This window comes from Trachurus trachurus, assembly GCF_905171665.1.
Source record: "Trachurus trachurus genome assembly, chromosome: 13".
Classification (NCBI taxonomy): domain Eukaryota; kingdom Metazoa; phylum Chordata; class Actinopteri; order Carangiformes; family Carangidae; genus Trachurus; species Trachurus trachurus.
This window is the reverse complement of record NC_139892.1, coordinates 32,547,484-32,568,929: the sequence shown is the minus strand read 5'-3', so window position 1 is coordinate 32,568,929 and position 21,446 is coordinate 32,547,484. Positions and strand designations below refer to the sequence as shown.

Below are 21,446 nucleotides of genomic sequence, written 5' to 3'. Positions count from 1 at the left end.
CTCACCTAAGGATGAACAGGAAGTGGTGTGTGAGCAAAGGTGCTATTAATAGAAGCATGTGTAGAAAGGACATTTGTTTGCAATGTGTGTTTTGTGTATGTGTATGTGTATGTGTATGTGTGTGTGTGTGTGTGTGTGTGTGTGTATGTGTATGTGTGTATGTGTGTGTGTGTAACAGAGAGGAGGAGGCTGCAGATTGTGAGACTTAGACTAGAGAGAACAGGAGGGGGGAAAGAGTGAGGGATGGATGGATGGAGGGAGGGAGGGAACGTAGTGGAGGAGGGGGCGAGTCTATGTTGACGCTGTACGTGGCGTCAGTGCGATAAGAATAGAGATGGTGCGTGTAGCGCTGCTGAGACATCACCCTCACACCCTCAGTGGGGCAGGCAGCACTAACTGAATGTGTGTGTGCATGTGAGTGCACAGATATAACCCAGGGTATGCTCATGTGTGTATGGATGAGTAAACTGTTGGAGTTGAAGTGATTTTTATTTTATTCAGTTGTGTAATTGCAGTTATGTGTACCATTTCATTCAAGTTTACATTTTAGAAACACGTTCTTTCATCTGAAAATCATTTTAAAATCAAAGTTTCGACTTGAGAATATGACTAACTCACTATACTTTAGGAAATATTGTGGATTACACAGGTTTTGAAAGCAGTTTTCTTTTTAAATGAGCTTCAACAAGAAAATAAAGACAAAAGTTCACATTTACACATGTAAAATGCTAACACAAGATTAAGAAAGACAACACCTTGTTCATCTCCTTATGTGTATCTCTGTAGTGACTGTTTTCTCTTTGTGGTTCCTTTTGTCTTGGTTGTCGTATCATCTCCATCCAGGACTCTATATGGAGGTCTCTGTGGGGACCGTCTTCATAAAGCATCCTCACATCCTCAGAAACTGAAGCAGCCACTACAGAGGGAGCCACAGGGAGCAAAGAGAGAGTAAACACAGGTCCATACATGTCCAGGCACAGGTAATATTGAATACATAAGAGAGCTTGTTTTGACCAGATACTCACAGCATTGATCCCTCTGTCTTTCACCTCCTGGCTTGTCTCTGATTCATACAGAGCTGAAGAGACGAGAGAGGGAAATTACAGCATACAGTGTCTTTGTAAAGTCTCGGTAACTTCTGCACTAAGTTTAGTTTTCATCTTCAGAACAGAAAGCCTGGCAAGTGCTCTGACTTTATTCAGTCATAAATAAGGTAAATACGCAGAAACAGTCTCCTATATACAGGACAGGGCAGAAAGAAATAAAAGTACCAGTGCAACAGCGTAAATCAAAATGAATAGTTAATTAAAATCCAACTCAAGTAAAAATACCAAAATACTTAATAGTCTACTTGCCAACAATGAGTACCCGGAAATGTTGAGTACCCCAAAGTTTTATGTTAGAAATAGATAGTATGGGTCCCCCCAGTATTCAGAAACTGCCGGATGCTAACTTATATATATTGGGCAATTAGCACAATTGACATAATTAGCATAAATTAGCTGATCTGGGCAATATTGGAGTGGTTTTAGGGGTAATTGATGATGCTGAATCCATTTCTGACATTTTCAAAATTCAAAATGGCTGTCTAAACCGGAAGTGACCAGATTGAAATCCATCAAAATCGGCCCACTGGCGGTTAAAATCTGGTCACTTCCGGTTTAGACAGCCATTTTGAATTTTGAAAATGTCAGAAATGGATTCAGCATCATTAATAACCCCTAAAACCACTCCAATATTGCCCAGATCAGCCAAGTCAATTTTGCTGAAATATTGCCCATATAGGAAATTATGCTAATTTATGCTAATTATGTCAATTGTGCTAATTGTCCAATATATATAAGTTAGCATCCGGCAGTTTCTGAATACTGGGGACCCATACTATATATTTCTAACATAAAACTTTGGGGTACTCAACATTTCCGGGTTCACAATGGGGCCCTATGGGCTGGCAAGTAGACTATAATAGGCTATAGCCTACACATGTATCAAAGGAAAAAAGGCAAGTTCTGTGACCGATATATTATCATACGGCATTATAAGATGTTCATTAGATCGTCAATACTGATACTTCAGTGTGTAGCATTTTACAGGTGTAGCTGTTGGAGGTGAAGGTTATCAGTATTTCCCTCTGAAATGCAGTGAAGGTTATGTAAAATGGAAATTCAGGTAAACAAATTACCTCTTCCAAACAATACTTAGGTAAATGTGTTGTTTCGGTGGCTAATGGCGATCTTACGTACAGTAATGAGCTAGTACAGATTTATGTAAATGAAAATCTAGTACAGATTCTAAATGACGTAATAGCAGTTGATCAGCTGGAGTAAGTCCAGGCATGTATTTTTTAATCATCATTTGACATTTCTGCATGTTTAATGATATGTACAGAGAGGGAAACAGATTATTTGTGTGTGTGTGTGTGTGTGTGTTACCAAAAAGCTTGCGCAGCCTGGTGAAACAGGACACAAAGCCATGGAAGGGCATGTTCAGCTCTCCAGAAGCAAAGCGCTCGGACAGCAGCTGAATTACCTTCCCATCACACCGCATTCCTGGGACACACACAGACAGGAGTGGATGGAGGTGTGAGGCCAAACAGCAGCAACCATCTGTGTATGCAAAGGTGTGTGTGTGTGTGTGTGCGTGTGTATGTGTGTGCATGTGTGTGCTTACCAATAGCTTCCAGTGCTGCATTGAGCTCAAAGGGGCTCATGGTCCCAGAGGAGTCCGTGTCAAACTGGAAGAAGGTGGTCTGACAGGGAAAGCAACTTTAGAATAAGTCATAATAAAACACAAACACACACACACACACACACACACACACACACTGAGCTTTGTACCTGCAGAGTGCGCAAACCGGACAGCAGGGTTGCTGCTTGTTTACGGCTGAGACGGGAGTGCCCTTTGGTCTGCCGGCAGAGTTAAGGACATCTCAACAGGACAGAGGACAGAGAGATGAAGTTGTGAGGAAGAAGGGTGAAAGTGAACAGCAGGACAGCGTGATGACTCAACCGGAGCTCAAACTTGCAAAAGGTGTGAAACCGGCGGCAGAGCCAGCCCGGTCACGTTTTTCCAACAGCAGCAGTTGCAGAGTGAACTCGTCATTTGTCCTGAACTAGGAAAAGACCGGAGTGTGAGAGACGTTTTAAAGAACACGTTCATGGACAAAAGGATACGTCCTCTCCGAAGATGAGCTGTCGGCACGTCTCCAGGGGCAGATGGTAATCTTTGTCGAGAACTGTGAGGGGAGGAGAGGCACAGATTGGGGGTTAGAGTGGATAAATATGAGGAAAGTGAAGATGAGGACAACAAGTGTGGTCACTTTTCATCTCTTTATTTGTTTTATCTGCCTGCAGCTGTGAGCCTCTGTCTAGACTGCTGACCTGTGCTGCTGCCTCCAACCCTCGAGCAAACACTTTACTACTGTGACCCCATCTAGTGGCCGTAAGGAGTATTAAACAGTCAATGAGCCGATCTGGCTGCATGGAAGCTCACAGCCTCAGAGGCAGCAGAAGATGTGATATAGTAGTATTAGTTATTACTATTTTTCTTGTGTTCAGACAATGAAATCAAGAATGATGTTACCTGCTTGACATATATATATATATATAGTAGTGCTGAGTCTAACCTGAGTTGAACAGCGTCATGAGTTCCTTGGCGTTCAGCCGGTCGTCCTGTCAGGAAACAGAAGAAATCAATGTAGAAAGAATAAAGGGGAGGGTGAGTGCTGCAGAGGCCAAAGGAAAAAAAGTGAAAAAATATATAGAATAGCTCAAGGTGGGTGCTCTTCAAGGGAAAATAAAGTGCAAATAAACTAAGGGAAAAAAACTAAGGGAATTAAAAAGGAGAAAATATCTCTGCTAAGCCACGAGTGCCTCGGGAAGCTCCTTTTTGACTGCACCACCATCCTCAGACAGTCAGTTTTTTTCCCTTAGTTTATTTGCAACAGAAGAAATCAGTTTGAATCAAACTTTAATCAAATAGTGTCGTAGGAAGGAGGAGGTGAGGAATTCTTACAGGCCCGGCCTCCTCATCAAAAGTCCTCTCAACTCTCCGTTCATCCTCCGGAGAGACAGGAGTTGCCATAACCTGTTAATCACAAACACACAACTAACATAAATATAGCATATTTTCTAGTTGTTGGATATCAACAGGTGTTTTGGTGATGTAGAACAGACCAGTGAATTCACTGGGAGGAAGCCAGAGGAGCAGGTGAAGTCCTGAGTCCTGCAGGAAAAAGACCACATCAAAGTATTACAGTAATGTTGCTCTCTTCACAGTATTTGACCTTACACACTGATTATAAATGAGCAAAATTAGAGAAACAGTTAATAAATGATGTTTGATACTGACACAGTTGGATTAAGTAAAAGGTTATATTATATTATATATTAGAATTGACTAGTTGCATGAGAGATGACTGTTTTATAACCATATTATTGTTCAGTGAGATTATACTGCAGTATAGCAGTAGGAGCACAGTCTCAGCCCACAGACTGTGCTGATGAGAGTGTGTGTGGCAGGAGGTGGTTCGGGGACGTTCAGTCCTCAGCAGGTGCAGCTTCCAAGTCTTTTTTATCCAAATGACATTTAGCTAAACAGTGTTTTCTTTTCTTTGTCTTTATGGCTCTTAAAGTTTTTTGGGTTTTTTTGTATCTCACCCCAGAGTGTTTTTAATCTTGGAGAAAATGCGGATGAAGAAATCTCCGGCCTGGTTGGGTCGATAGGTGGACGCTACGATGATGTAGTTACCAGGGTCCAGATGCATCTTCCTCCACACACCCCTGTGGGACAGAGTCAATAAATTATGATTATTATCTTTAAATGATCAACCATAAACATTAAAACATTTCACATACACACAATGCTATGAACAGCTTTCACTGTCAGGACCAGGTGTAATAATGGCAACAGTTTGATAATAAATTCAATTTTTATTGATTTTATTTTAATTTTCTTACCTGAACGAAAATATAACTTAACAAAATGTTGAAGTTTCAGAATTGTCAAAATTGTAATGTGCATGTCGTGACATTTAAAATGATGTATCTTCTAATTCAGTCATTCATTCTGTGGAACAGTCTCTAGCAATAAGCTTTGTATTTTTAATTATTACTTTGGGGCTTTTGTGTGGAAATTAGTTTATTTGAGGTTTGAATTCTAGGGGAAAATGTAATTAAACTTTATTCTCTGTACATTCATCACAGAGCTCTACAACAATTATTCTCCTTTTTCTTCCTCGTAGCTCATCAGCGTCTATGTTTGTGTTGTGACGGTGGGACATTTATGTTACGGCTGAGAGACTCAGAGCGAATATTTCATTTTGAACACATACGACAACAAGAATCATTTATCAGTCACTCGGTGGCCGTCTTTACCTCTGAGCCTTATATTTCCCAGAACGACCCACAGGGCGATTCTTCATGAAGAAGCTGCGGTCCAGACACATACCCTGGAGCTTTGTGCAGAAGCAAGTTATAGATGGATAGAAAGTTTGGTAACATTTTATAATACAGCTTGTAATTTACTGTTTAATATCACTGTATGAATCAGATACCCCCCAATAAAATACTTTCAACTGGTACTTAAAAGTAGCTGCAATAAAAGAAAGACAACAAGACGACAAAGAACAAGAGAGACACAACTGTAGAGGGAAAAAAAATGAGTGTGAGTTTGTTCTTGTTCTGTGTAACTAAAGAGAAAAAAGGAGAAGAACCACACATTATATTACAGCCCAGCTCATATAACTGGCTCTTACTGTATAATTAAATCAATTAAAATAGTAATTACAAGGTTCCTTATTAATATGAGCCACCTTTATGATTAATGTATGAATTTATTATAGTTTAAAGTTATATGTTCTAATTTCTCCTTTACAACAAATTCATGTTTGTTAATGAGTAAAACTGCAACAAAAATTTAAATTACACAGTAAAGAGAAGATATTCAGGCTGTGATATAATATGTAGCTGTGCTCTGCTTTTCATACAGTAGCCTAAGACTGATATTGTTAAGACCATCTTTACCAGACCTTCGTTTAGTTTTGTCCCTTGCTGTATCCTGTAGATTCCCAGTATTTACTGTTACCTTGTTTTGTTCTGCTGTACCTACACTTAAGTACCAGTATGAACCAGTATTTTATTATTATTACCAGGCATTCATGTAACAAAATGTTACTTCTCAGTAAAACAGTTTTGAGAGTATAAGGGTATATCCTTTTAAGGATAATAATAAAATATATTGCAATAGTACTCACCTCAGGAGGAACCTGCAAAGAAACATGAAGAAACATTAGCATTCATCCAGAACTAGAACAAACCACTGAGACAGGTAACGAGTGAATGTCTCTCTCTCTCACCCGGTAGATGTGGAAGGCTATGTAGCGAAAGTTGACTTTATGCTTCAGCCTGCGGTCTTTCTGCAGCAGCTCCACCAGCACGGTGCACTGTTTGGCTTTCTGCTTCTGTTTCTCCGCTCTCTTCTTCTCCTCTGGGGTCATCTCCACCTCATCCTCATCCTCATCGTCGTCGTCGTCGTCGTCGTCGTCCTCGGTCTCATCATCGTCTTCCTCCTCGGCCTGGTCCTGCTCTCTGAGGATCAACTGGAACTGAGGATTCTTCCAAAATGTTCCTGAGAGGGGAAAAAAACAGGATCAGATAACTGATTGAGTTTGATATTGACGACATATCGATGGCCGAAATGCAAAATCTGCAAATCCTATCTGCAAAAATTACTTTTTTGAGAAAACTAAAAAAAACGTATTATTTTCTTGCAGAATGCAAGATGGTATCCAATGCATGATACACTGTTTTTGGACTATATTACTATCAGTGTTGGGAACGTTACTTTTAAAAAGTAATTAGTTATAGTTACTAATTACTTCTCCCAAAAAGTAACTGAGTTAGTAACTCCACTACTTCACTATAATAGTAACTAGTTACCAGGGAAAGTAACTATTGCGTTACTTTTTCTTTCTTTTTTTTAAGTTTAAATATGTCGAAGAATTTTGATTTTTTTTCTCTCATTTTTAAATTGTATTTTATTGTTTTCATATATTTCACTGATCGCAATTATGGAATGCGAGTGTGTGTTTTATTGAAAGCGAGGCTGCCTATGAAAATAGGTTACAGTGGGTTTTTTAAGTGCTGTGGCTACAAGCAAATCTCATATTGTCTCTGTACAAAGACAACAAAGACCTTTTTAAATGTAAAAACAGCGGAGACCTATTCAAGATTTGCGTTTAATAACAGGCGAAACATCGAAATTAATTTATTCATGGCCACATTAAGTGAAATTATTAACTTTACCGATTATCCATCTGATTATCTGTCCTGCTGCGAGCGCACAACAGGGTATCTGCGGATCCTTAAAAAGTCTTAAATTCATGTATCTAAAATTAAGGCCTTAAAAAGTATTACATTTATTAGAAAATTCTAAGATGGTCTTAAATATATAATACACAGCATCATAAAATATGTATGCACTTAAACTTTTATATGAAATAACAGGGTATGCGCGCGGAGTCTTAAAAAGTCTAAAATGTGAAAATCTAAATTTTAGGTCTTAAAATGTCTTAAATTTGTTGAATTATTGTGTTCAAGTCTTAAATAATTTTAGACAGGTCTTACATTTTCTTATGCCCACCATGGGCGAGCATTTCACTCGCATTTGCCCCTACAAAAAACAAACATGTGTGAACCGGAAAAATCACAAAAAGAAAGAGCACACGATTGGTCAAAAACTACAAATCCCACAATTATCTGGCCTCAACAATAACAGTAGTTAGTGTAAGTAAGGAAGAGTGGAGCTGTAGGTGAAAAGAGGAAACAACGCCACGTCTGGTCCTGTTCTATGTTGTTCGTTCACACCGTCACCGTTTATTCGTTACGTCCGCGGTGTAAAAGGCCGTGACGCAAAGACGCGATTAGGCGCGAGACGCGGTAGACGCGACTTTTTTTTTTTGCGACGCAATACACCCGATTCTTTTATGGCGACGGGACCTTCGCGTCTTCGTCCTTTTCATCGTGTTTGGTGGGAAGACCCACGAGGGGCTTCCCACCAAACACGAGGAACGCTTTTTTTTCGCTCGAGTTTATACGCGCGACCAAACGCGAGATACGCGAGAAATGCGATTTATCGCTCGTTTTGACTTTGTGTAAATTCGCGTCTTCACGAGCCCGCCCATTTTCACTACAACAACAACATTTCTGCTCTCACCAACCATGGTTGAGGTCACAACGCTGCTGTAGCTGCTCTGGAAGAGTTCCAGCTGATGAGCTACAGAGACTTTAGAGTCTAAAGGAGCAGTGCGTCGCTGTGTCGGACTGTTTGGATTTAATGAAGAAGCTGCACAGAGTCAGGTGAGCAGAAGCTCAGGACAAACACTTCGCTCCGGGACATAATGTAGCTACACCTCACATGTTCTTGTCTTTTACCTCAGGGAGATTAAAGTAGTGTCTGTTTCCACTTTCCCTCCGATCTCGGCAGCTTCCCTCTGCTAGTCTGTGTGTGTGAGGCTAAACTGCGTGCATGTGTGGTTTGTGTACAAACTGAACACTGCCTCTGATTGGCTTAGCATGAAACCTTACTCTGCCTCAACCAATCATCATCACTTATGCGGTTGTCTCGTCCCTCCCTCCTCCCCCCTCCCCTCACCAAAGGAGAGGAGGAAAAAAACAACAGTTTAGCAGCTTCTGTGTCTGAGATGAGCCAAGTCGGAGGACAACGGCTTCAAAGTAGTTTGTAACGCGCCTCATTTCATTGTCGGTAACGGTAACGGCGTTGTAACGGTGGAAATAGTAATTAGTTAGATTACTCGTTACTGAAAAAGATAACGCCGTTAGTAACGCCGTTTATTTTAACGCCGTTATTCCCATCACTGATTACTATTATTACATATTAACAATACCGACCAGTATTGGTGCCTCACAAAGTGCAGATAGGAGGTTTTTCCCTACTTTTCCTGGATCATTTTGCAGATAGGAGCTTTTGCACTTGGTGCAGGTTGGAACAGGTTCTACAAAACAATGCTCTAAATTAGGTTAATTATGAAAAGTTACTTAAAAATGAAACTAAGTTTGTGTTCAGGTAAAAAAAAAAGTGGGCCAGTTTAGGTAATGTAATGTGGGGGGTCAGATATAGCGTCTTTTGCACACACATCCATAACTTTCACACATCCCCCAAAATCCTGCCATAATACTATAAAAAATTAATAAAATAAAATAAAACATTTAAGTGTGACAAATCTGCAAGAAAGTAAGAAATTTGGAAGAGGGCAATACTTTTTTTTTTTTGTAAGGCTCAACCAGCCTCCTTTCGTAATAAAAAGTCTAAGTCTACTTTATATAATTGTGGGTCATTTTGATGTTATGTATAGCTAGAGGGGTCCAAAGTGATGCATAGTTAAACTAACTGTGATAATGAATTTTTTTGCATGGGGTGAAAGAAATTCAAGAACAGATGAAAAAACTAATAATTGACACCTGTACCTGTCTGAAAAGTGTTACAAAGACATTTCTAAAGCTTTGGGACGCCAGTGAACCACGGTGAGAGGCGCCTTTATCCACTAAAGGAGAACGCTAAGCTTAGAACAGTGGTGAAAACCTTCCCTAGATGGCTGCCATACAATAAAAAAATAAAATAAAATAAACATTTAATTGTGACAAATCTGCAAGAAAGACATCCGGAAGGGGGCAAATACTTTTTCACTGCACTGTATGGAGAGGGAACAAATACCTGATGGCTGAAAAAAGGCTGAAAACCACAGGACAAGTCTGTCCTGCTGGTCAGCGGTGTAAGGCTCAACCAGCCTCCTTTCATACAGTAGCCTAACTAATACGTCTAATAATAATAATAAAAAGTCTAAGTCTACTTTATATAATTGTGGGTCATTTTGATGTAATTATGTATAGAGGGGTCCAAAGTGATGCATAGTTTTTTGTCAAGAATGTGAACATTTTCCACTTGTTCACATAACCCCCCCCCCCCCCCCCCCCCCCCCCCCTCTAAATTAAATCATGAACTAACTGTGATAATGATTTTTTTTGCATGGGGTTAAAGAAATTCAAGAACAGATGAAAAAACTAATAATTGACACCTTGGTCTGGAAAGTGTTACAAAGTGTTACAAAGACATTTCCCCCCCGGACCTCACCAATTTGAAAACCCTGGCTACGGCCTTGGGGGAAATGTTTAAAATATTCAACTCTTTAATTGTTATCAAATGTTTAAGTTTACTTACTTAAGTCCTTACAAATTACATGCTAAGATTTAAAGGGATAGTTCACCATTTTGGCAAATTCGCCTATTGCTATAATCCCTATTGTCATAGGGGTAGGTACATGTTATTTTTTTGAGATTTGTGGGGTAGAGACGCAAGGTGCTAAGGGAACACAATGAAGGTGAACGGTACAGGTCCTCTGTCCCTCAAAACCCATCAAATACACAATCCAACCATCTTTGTCCACCTCTCATGGATAAGTTGTGAGCTGCACATTCACCACGCAATGAAATAATCATGTAACATTACGTGGAATTGGCACCTACACCTAACATAACACTGAATTGGCAGGAATTTCAAGGAATAGCTCACCATTTTGGCAAATTCGACTATTGCCATAATCCCTATATATATATAGGAGTGTTTGTAGGGGAAAAAAACAAAACAAAAAACATTTGTTGACAATTAAGGACTTGAATATTTCAAACATTTCCACATGAATAATTGGTCTTATATTAATAAATACTTAATATATTTCTTATATAATCAGAATTGTAATTATATGTCTACTGTAGCAATTTGATTTTACACATTCATAGTGTTTATTTGATGTATAAAAAACATAATAATCGTAAACGTGAATCCTACCAAGAAAATCTATAATTGTGACAGCCGTCTTGAATCTATCTCTTTGTAAGCAGAATCTTACTAATACAGTTGTATTATGTAGAAATTTTAAACACTGAACTGTCTGCCATGGTGTTGCAATGTTGATCAACAATTAACAATGGATCATGATGATGACGTTCAGCATGACAACCTTAAACCACAAGTTCAAAATGCTCAACACCAAAACCTCCTATCTACATGCAGATAGGAGGTTTTTACCTAGCAATAGTTAGGCTAACAAACACAATATTTACAAAATAATACTTATTTAGTATGCTCAATTATGCAAATTATGCAATTATGACATTCTACAGTGCTGTTTCAAGCATTATTTCCTCAGATTTTCGATAAACTCACCCTTTTGATGTGCTAAAAGTTTCACCACTGGGTGCTAATATGCTATCCTGCACGATTCAGACTATTCTTATCATTAACTTGACAAAGATATTATCAAATACTTCACTAGTACGGTTGGAAGACACTTCTTATTTAGAAAACAATGGATTATTACAATCTGACAGAAATTTAGACACAACACAGACATCCCAAATTCCAGCTAGGGCTGCTGCTGTGGCAGATAGGAGGTTTTGCACTTCAAAATTTTCCCAGCAAACCTGATAGGAGGTTTTGGTTAGGTGACTTTTCTGTCACAATTAAGGGCAGGGTTATCTTGCAAACAGACTAAATAGGAGGATCCTTCCCTGTTCTCATCATTTTAAGTGAAATCCACAATTCGGAAGTTTTGCAGATAGGAGGTTTTGCATTTCGGCCATCGATATTTGTCCAAGTATGAAGTCATGAACGTACTGTTGTATCTGCGGCTGCCACCGGCGGAGCTCCCCGGTGCCCAGAGGCCTTCATGTTCACTGATGGTCCAGGCAGAAGGTCCAGAAGTGCTTCCCTCATCCAGAGTGTCAGGACTCACACTGCAGATCTCCACGATGTTGAACAGGCTGCTGAAGTCATCAGCACTGATCCTAATGAGAATAAATGACAAGTGTTTTTAATTGTGATAGCTCATGCGTTAGTGTAAATGAATGTGTTTCAGTATCTGCCACATACCAGAACTCTCCATCCTCAGTTTTTTTCAGTTTAATCCTGTCCGTCTCTGCTTTGTCCACTTCGTCCCACTCTTTACCCCTGCAGTCACACAGAGAAAACTCTATTAGTATCTGCGAGTTCTCTCCTTTACAACAGGCACAAACAGGAAGTCTCCTCACTTGTCGCTCCACGGGCCACGGTATTCGACAAAGCCCCAGGGGTTCCTCAGCCTCAGCAACAAAATCTCATCAGATGCGTTTTTTACCTGAAAAGGTAAGAAGTAAAGACTGAGTTTAAAAAAAAGGAGAGTTAGATGTTTTGTCAGTTCTCAGAACTATTAGGTAATTATTTTATTTATGGGGAGATGAGATGAGACGATGGGGAGTAACATAAAATTAGAAAACACTTCCCATAATACATGACATGATTAGATTAGATTAGATTAGATTAGATGAACTGAGATGAGATGAGATGACAAGGTAAAATGTGATGAGATGACAATAGATGATGCTTGGTTGCATGGCCGTAGCCAGCTATGAGGTCACCGAGGTCCGGACCTCGGTAAAAATTTCAGTGAGAAAAAAATTGAAGAAGCCACAGCCTAAATAGCATGATAACCATATCGGTCATCTTTTATTTTGAAACGACACGCGGGAAGTTGATGTATCGGCAGAACACAGAAAACTTTAATTGAGATGACAGGCGCCTTGGTTAAAACGTGTGTGTGTGTGTGTGTGCATGGGGGCGCCGGTGTTGTGTCAGACCGGTTCTGCTCCGTTTGAAAGGCGAAGGAAGCCTGTATGTGGAAAGACGTCGCCTCCGAAATGTAGAATGTGTATTATAGAAGAGAAGCACACATTTCAGGACCACTGACTCGTGTCATGTGCTCTGATTTTCAACCCCTTATAGGCTCAATACAATGCTGTCAAGTATTTGCCCCCTCCCTGAATTTCCTACTTCTTGCATATTTGTCACTGTTGTTTAAGATCAACAAACAACTTTTATTAGACAAAGATGACCCAAGTAAATATAGAATGCAGTTTTTAAATGATGACTTGATTTACCAAGGCGGGGGGGGGGGGGGGGGGGGGGGGGGGGGGGGGGTTGTTGAGATCCTTTATCCACTAATGGAGAAAGCTTAGAACAGTGGTGACAACCTTCCCTAGATGGCTGTCCTACCAAAATACTATACATAAAAAAAAATAATAATAAAATGAAAATTTAAGTGTGACAAATCTGCAAGAAAGAAAGAAATCCGGAAGGGGCAAATACTTTTCATTTTCCACATGTTCACATACCCCCCACCACCCCCTCCCGACCTCACCAATTTCAAAACCCTGGCTACGGCCCTGCTTGGTTGCGATACAGTGAGTGAGATGAGATGAAATACAAGATCATGAGATAAGATTAAACTGCATCTTATTGTGTAAAATTAGTAATTCTTATCAGTGAATCAATAATTATCAAAAAGAAAACACACATAGTAGAGCAGCATACTAATGATGCCAGACTAGTAGATGAACCATGACAGTGGTTGACTCCGCAGTGCGGTGGCGTCTCTGTGTGATACCGACCTTGTCAGTGTCAGTGATGGCGTAGGCGTGGCCCTTTATCAGCCCTTCTCCACTCACTTTACCTATGTCACGGTAGCTGCTGGCCTGCGGTGACAAAAACAGTAACGCTAGTCAATTCAAATCACCAACCAACCACCTGTCCAGTATGAACACAGTGTGTGTGTGTTTGTTTATTTATTGGATCTCCATTAGCACCAGCACATTAGCTTGGCTATTCTTCCTGGAGTCCAAACATTCAGTCAAAGTTAACCACTATTCCTCCAGGTACATCAAGGATAAAGTAGAACAAAACAACTAACACAATCCCAACACACGGATACAATCACACAGTAGACACAGACATACGTATAACACAAGACACGATACACCCCCTGTACAATACAATCAAGAATCAATAAATATACACATACAAGGGGAAGGCAACACAATAAAACATTCAAAAACCGAAATAGTAATCTCATAGGGCAGGGAAGAGAACAGGCACCTCATCATATAGCATATACCAACTACTGCAGCTGCAACATTAGAAGAAACTGTTTGAGCAAGAATTTATACCTCTCTTTAATACAATATAAAGTGGCAACGAATTCCACTCTAGGATAGCTCTGAACAAAACAGATTTCTTCATCACATTAGTATTCGCTTAAGGCAAAATAAACCTCCCTTCTATAGCATGTCTTGTCGGATAATTATGTTGACTCCACTGATGTGAAAACAAACAATACAAAAAATTTGGAGACTTGTTTACAATAATATTCCTAAGGAAGTTCAACAGAGCTTCTTTGAGTGACAGTTAGCCAACCCAGTTGCTCATGCATATGTGCCACATTAGTTCTGTAAGAGCACTGTAGTAGCTACACAGCGTGCTGCTTTATTTTGTGCCACTTGTAATTTGTTTAGATCCTTCATTGAAGCACTAGACCAAATTGGAGAACAATAATCTAGCTGTGACAAAACGAATGCATTTGCAACTTGTTTGGCGATGTCTTGTGATATAATAGACACAGTCTTTACCATCTCACATCCGTAACATTGACTCTCTCCCTCTTTTCAAAACAAAAATCAAAACCCACCTGTTTCAAATTGCCTACCCACCCCACCACCCCTCACCCTAACACTTCCCTTCCCTTTTATTCTGCACAGTTTTATTTATTTGTTCTTTTCATTATTCATTCTTACTGATGTGTTTATTGTTGTTTATTCTGTGCTTTTTAATGTTGTTTATTCTGTGCTCATGTGTTTTGGTATTGTTTATTGATGATTTATTCTGTGTCTTGGTGCTTGATGATTTTAACTGCTGTAAAGTGTCCTTGAGTGGCGTGAAAGGCGCTTTCTAAATAAAATGTATTATTATTATTATTATTATTATTATTATTATTATTATTATTATTATTATTATTATTATTATTATTATTATTATTATAATCTTTGACACTCTTTTTACCATTGAAACCCCTCTTCCCATTTTATTCACAATATAATCTACATGTTTTGACCATGTTAGATGTTGATCAACAGTTATACCTAGAAGTTTAGTGTCATAAACTTGCTCCACAGGAATATTATTATGTGTGTATGTGTGTGTGTGTGTGTGTGTGTGTGTGTCTACCTGGATGAAGCAGCTGAGCAGGCTTCCTCTGGACAGGGCTGCCGTCAGACACCTCCACAGGACCCGAGGGGTGCGAGATGAGACCTGCATTGAGTATGCGATGCCTCCTGTGAAATCCTCCATCCCCTCTGAGATGTTGCCGCCCTTCAGGCTTCCATAGGATCCGATTAACCTACATGTGAGAGGTGGTGAGACAACAACCTCAGGTGGCTGTGTGTGTGTTATGTCATGTCACTGTAGCAACAAACACACAGAGAAGAGAGAGAGTGGGTGATCCCAGACATTACAACCCAGAGACATATGCTGGTAGTGGCAACTGACTTGGCATAGGCCTTCTCCACCAGGGCGCTCCAAAACTCGTTGCGGGTGTGAGAGTAGCTGAAGAGCAGACGGCCTTCGCGTACTGGCAGCCTGTCATCCACAACCACCTCCACCCACTCACCATACTGCCAGAACTGCACAGGAAGAGGAGAGGATGAGATGAGATGAATGGGATGAATCAGGAGGGAAGATAACGAGGAGGGAGGCAAAGACACAAACCATCTGAATATTATGTCCCCAAAATATCCCCCCCTGAACCTGAACCTGATTGTTTTGACTCTTGTGTGGCACTTGTGGGCAGCAGAACCAAACTGTAAACACTGTTACTCTGTCGTTTTAAGAAGTTGATGTGGAGAATTTGACTTTGGTCTTTTTCAGTTTCCCAGAAATCATTGAATATCCAGGAAATCCAGTGGGCATGGACCATGAGCACAGGGGCAATAAGGCCACACAGGTCATTAGATCAAGTTAAATTTGCATCTCATGTTATACTACTCCACTGATTCTATTCTACTGATGTTTTTTTAGTATGCATATATCCCCTTGTGTTTCCTTTATATCTTGTCTTCATGTCCATTTATATCTTACACATAATGCCTATCTGAAAAGTGCTAAACGGATAAACATACTTCACTAATACGTGTGGACAAAAAAAGACATTAAATATTTAAAGAATGAAGGAAATGCAGTCAATCTGAAACCATGTGGTTTATAAAAGGACAAGTGTAATAAATTAAATTAACAGACTATTTTGGTGTCTGACTAAATGTGTGAAACCACTCCCATGGCCGTTGCTGGTCATGACGAGGGGTGTGTACTGTACAGCTAACTGTGTGTACAAAACAAGGCCCAGGAGCAGGCCTGCACTGGCCTTTCATAGCTGTGTATGCATGCGCGTCCCAGGGGTAGTCACCACCGGCATGTCTGGACTGCTCCCCCATCTCCTGACAGGGCAAAATGAGTTTCCAGTCCTTCCATGCTGCTTGTTAAGTCATGTCACATTCTCGCTAACAATCTCCAAAGGTCCAAAGCTCTGAGGCTAAATCACCACTGAGCAAAAACTCTAAAAAACCACCTGACTCGTCAGTTTGTTTTTTCCAAGACCGATGAGTCTAATAAAGTTATATTTTATTGATCCGAGCACATCAGACCAGGCTGCTGAATTATGATCTCACTACTATAATCACCAGCTCTAATGAGGTGATAAAGATTACGCTTGTTTCTTATTGCATGCAAGACACCAGGCAGGGCTGACTGCAGGATGAGTTGATACCTGCCTTCATTAAACTTGAGACATGTGGAACGACAGCTCAATACGAAGATATCGCTCTAAAAGGTCCAAAGGAATTATGAGAAATGAGAAACAACATGAATGTTTATAAACCCCAGGGCGCATGGAGCTGCAAGGGGATGTTTTGTGAACTGGAGTGACAAGTTTTTTTCTGATTTAGGGATCTTATCCACACAACACAAAAAGGATCATGGGAGGGAATGATGTGCAGCTTTTATTCTTATTGAGGCTATGATAAATTGATTGTCCTGTTAAAATTTTGTTATTAAGCGTTTTTGTGCTATTTTGTCATTATTTAATTGCTGAATTTCCAATCCAGGGAGGGGCATTGTAAAGCAGCTCTGGGCTATAAATGCTCTACTGTGTTTTTGGTTCATGCTATTGTGAACATAGCTACTGTACCCTCTACAGTATGTTTTGTACTTATTATAATTACATAAGTTTATTATACTAGTGGATTAAGGTGGAAAATGTGCTAAGGTATATATTTCAGTAGGATTTATTCATCTTAATGTGAAATCACTATGTAGGCTGAGCTACTATCGCCCCCAGAAACAAACAACATTAAATAACACCTTATGTGTATATCATGTGTGGTTGTTTGATAAAATGTAAATTAATATAGTACTAGAGAAGTAACCTCAATAACACCTGAAATAATATTGTCATTAAACTAAACTAGATCTAGACAGACCCTCTGTCGACAGGACAGTGAGGTCAGGTAACAGCAGCACATTTCAGTGTATTTCTGGACCCATTGAGACTAAATGCATAAAAGTTCCTGACTGACATAGAGACAGATGAAGCTTTCTCCTCATCTCTGCAAAATAACTCGCCACTAGCAAAACACACCTTTGTTTGACAATGTTATATTTGTCTAATGCTAATGTGATCCTCTTTTATGACCTTTATCACATTGTGTGTCTGTCTGAAATGTTTTCCTGGGGGCAGCGGCTGAGAACTGTGTGAAATCCTAACTATGTCTGTGTGTTACCAGATGTAGATCTACGTATATCCCAGTTTCTTGGTTTGACTGTTGTGTCAAATCTCAACCAGACTACAAAAACAGACATATAGTTGTTGCAATAAATGGTAAAATCTCAAAGTTACATCTTATTTGCTGCCGTATAGAATATCAAACAAAGATAAGACTGAAGGAAGGCAAGTTTGTTACAGCGAAGCCAGAATACGTGAATGAGTTTGGATTGCTATTTGGTTCTCTGTCCAATCTATACTTACTGTAAAATGGAAGATCCCTGCATAAGACTTGGACAGGCTTTGGTTTGGTGGCACCACCTTCACAAAGAGCTTGGGGTGCATGGTCAGACAGGACAGAGCTGCCAGCAGCCAACAGTTTCCTGATGAAGAAGAACAGACAGAAGACGCACATGAAGCTGGGACAGAGGAAATGTTGCTCAATGATCAGCCTCAGGATTTCTTTGGGGCCAAGAGGCATTGGTCTCCCAAGGGGTGTGATGCGTGTTTTTAACAGACAGGTCACAAACACACACACACACACACACACGCACACACATGCAAATTAAGCCACATTCCTCTTCCAGCAGAACACATCTGTTTCAGGTTGTTCCTCTGGAGATGTTGCAGTAAGTGTTGTTGGTATCTGCGTAAATCATGGAAAACACAGGCTGGGACACAGTTTGAAAGGAAAACATAAAACACAGACAGATATGGAGGAAGAAGATGGAGGAAGGGAAGGTGTGCTATTGAGCAGTATACCACTGACATATTTACATGCAACCGGAGGCATTACACATCCATCCAGTGAGTTTATGGTTGTGCATAAAACAAATTGCAAATATAGTGAAAAACACATATTTCAGCAGGACCTGGAGGCTGATAGAGACGGGGCTCTCTGCAGATTTGGAGTAGCCTACACTGTACATTTTAGGTTGGGACCGTGTGACTGCGTGGCGCTGACATTTATATTCAACATTTTATTGAAATCAAATAAAAACTGGATGGTGCACATGTTTCAGCTTTTGGTTATGTGGATTTAACTTTTCCAAGATGTTGTGCAATGCAATGAATTCAGCATGACGTATCCTAGTTTCTATCCTCACTCTTTGTAGGGGGGGGAAGATAAATCCTGGGAGATTTTACTGATGATAGAAGTTTTTTTTTTTTTTCTCTCTCTGATGGACTCACCCAGTTGGCCCTGACAGATGTCAGTGGTCCCAGTTGTGCCCTCCACGAACACGGCGTTCTGACAGATTTCCTGCAGAGATGGAGAAAGAAGACGTCAATATGAGCAAGAGGTTCTGGCATTAGAAACTGGTCTTATGAACAAAAAATACCTCAGATTCTTTAGTTCCTGCATTTCAGATGTGAGGAGTTGTTCTTTTCTCTGTTTCGTGTTTCTGTTGGATTCCTCAAACCCTCAACTATGGACCCTGAAAACTTCTTTCTATTCCACCAACCAAATGATGAATTGCTGATAATTGATTGTGATGGTAGGTTTGTGATAACTTTCAAAAATGTCTACCCCCGGACTATTACCACCTTTGAATCACTATTTTTCATATCTTAAGTGATGTTTTGGGGATTTCAGTAGTTACTTTGTTCCTCTCTATTGAGCAAACCGCCCCAGGTAAAAAGTGACTGAGTCTGAGCCACACCTGGCTTAATCATTGTCAGCTACAAAGAAATTGCACTGCTTCAATGTTTAGGCATGTTTTTAAGAAGTGGTGGCCAGAGCTTAAAAACATGAAACCATTTAACACAACACTTTGTTTAAATTGTTTTTGCAAACAGGCTATGCATGTTTTTATCTCTCTTTAGTTACAGAGGAAGCTGTAATTATTTTCAAGTGCATGTATAATGTAAAAGACGCTTGCAATTGATGCCAAAAGCACCCCATAACATCTGGATAAGTTAACATTGCAATGCACACCTGTATCTACAACACAGTGGTTTAAGGAACACACCTTGGGTCGCTGCCACTTGATCTCCTTCTTGGGATCCGGGTCAGGTTGGGCCACACCGATGGACTTCTGCTCAGCCGGGAAGGTTGGGTCGGAGAACAGCACACCGGACTTCAGACACTCCTCCAGGAGAGTCTTGAAGTCCTGACCCCCGAACTTGATCGGGTTCTCGACGGAGCCCAACGGTGCCTCTTTATCAGTCGTCATGCTGTGTCAGTAGTGAAGTTTCAGCAAAATCTCCTCAGAACGAGATGCAAAAACGTGTGAGCAGCACCAGGCTTAAATAGGAAAAAAGTGCTCACACCCACCACCTCCAGCGAGCCCCACTTGCAGGCAGCGCCTCCTCGCCTCTGCAATGCCCGGAAAGATATGCAGAACGCTGGGGGCCATGGAGAGATGGAGTCGGAGTAATGACACGGTGCCAACAGCCTCTTTGATCTCTGTAAGTTACCGTCCATCATCAGTCACCCTGACGGTGCAGAAAGAGGCAATGACCATCTATAGGGCCGCAAGAAACGTATAATAACGACCATATAGTAGGCTACACCTGGATGATAGTGCAAGGACCTAAGTCAAAGGAGAGTGACCTCGCCACCACACCACAAATGTTTCGAATAGTTCTTTTTTTTTTTTTAGTGTTTTACTTCTCCGGTTTGGTTCAGGAAACTACCCAGAAAATTTGCACAAAAAAATAAAAATAAAAATGTAGACGTGGTGTGATATTTCCATCAAATTCCCAGGAAATCCCCTTGTTTAAGCGTGTCAAGGTTAATTGTGTAGACTTTTCAGCGGATGGTCCGTGTCTGTGCTTGAGAAGAGGCAAAGAAAATCGTAGGCTAATGAGCTAACACTTGAACAAAGTATATGAATCTACTGAGCGCATTTACAGAGATATCTACTTAATACAGTTCACCAACACTGGATCATTGGACTTTCCTGTCAGTTCTGTGAAACCGCCGCTAGGTGGCAGTGTACGCCACCTAATTTAAGGCACCAGACCACAAATCACCACATCTACTACGCAGGCGGGTTTACTGTAAACTGTGGTGCATGATTATGATAAATAGCTAGAGCCGTGAGGAAGGAAGGCCATCTTAAAAACATCTCGCGAAAACTCTAGGTTTGGTCAACTGAGAGTGTGTGTCCCCGCTGACGAGTTGTAGGAAGCACAACTGAGTCACAAGGGTATCATCCAAGTGATCAGTTAAAGGAGGCTTCAGTTTGGTTGGCAGGTTTGAGATTGAAAAAAAAAAAAAAAAAAAAAAGTTTGGTTGGCAGGTTACAGATGGGCATAGCCTACAGTTTTTTTTTTCTCTTTCAGCGGGACACATGCGTTGTTGTTGTTGTTGTTGTTTTTTTAACCTTCCGAAGAGGCCCAACATGTCTTAACTTATTAAAAACAGACATGATGGATTATTGTGGTGATGGTGAAACCCCTTCATCGATAATAAAAAATGTTACAACCTGGCAACTCAAAATGATTTGCAAAAACACGGGTGCAGTCAGCTATTGGAAGGAGGGTTGTGGTCTCCTAGCTGTGTGGGCAGGAATGAAGTTAATTTATTGACAACTCATTAACAATTAAAGACCAGATTGATTTCTCTAAGAGCCCCTTTATTAATAACTTATTCATATTTGACGCGAAGGCCGCCTACATTGGCTGTGTTAATTAGTCACTATTTGACAACCCACATTATTCTAATCAAAGGCATACAATTTTTCTGTAAAGAATTAGTAAGCAATTTATTAATAATTATTACAATTATCCCGTTAAAGAATCATTA

General features: G+C 40.2%; 1 protein-coding gene across 1 annotated transcript; it reads right to left on the bottom strand.

The window, feature by feature from the left end:
• Positions 1-697: 697 nt before the first annotated feature.
• On the bottom strand, positions 698-19,869 carry capn12 (calpain 12; the record flags this gene model as incomplete). Its single annotated transcript, XM_083984553.1, has 22 exons — positions 698-916; positions 1,026-1,078; positions 2,433-2,549; positions 2,671-2,749; positions 2,838-2,906; positions 3,174-3,235; positions 3,626-3,671; positions 4,015-4,086; positions 4,188-4,224; positions 4,659-4,781; positions 5,376-5,455; positions 6,254-6,265; positions 6,356-6,627; positions 11,692-11,861; positions 11,947-12,024; positions 12,105-12,190; positions 13,500-13,583; positions 15,109-15,280; positions 15,430-15,563; positions 17,960-18,078; positions 18,887-18,956; positions 19,666-19,869. The coding sequence occupies 22 exons, from the start codon at positions 19,867-19,869 to the stop codon at positions 890-892; spliced, it is 2,166 nt and encodes a 721-aa protein (XP_083840679.1). The 3' UTR covers positions 698-889.
• Positions 19,870-21,446: the final 1,577 nt, after the last annotated feature.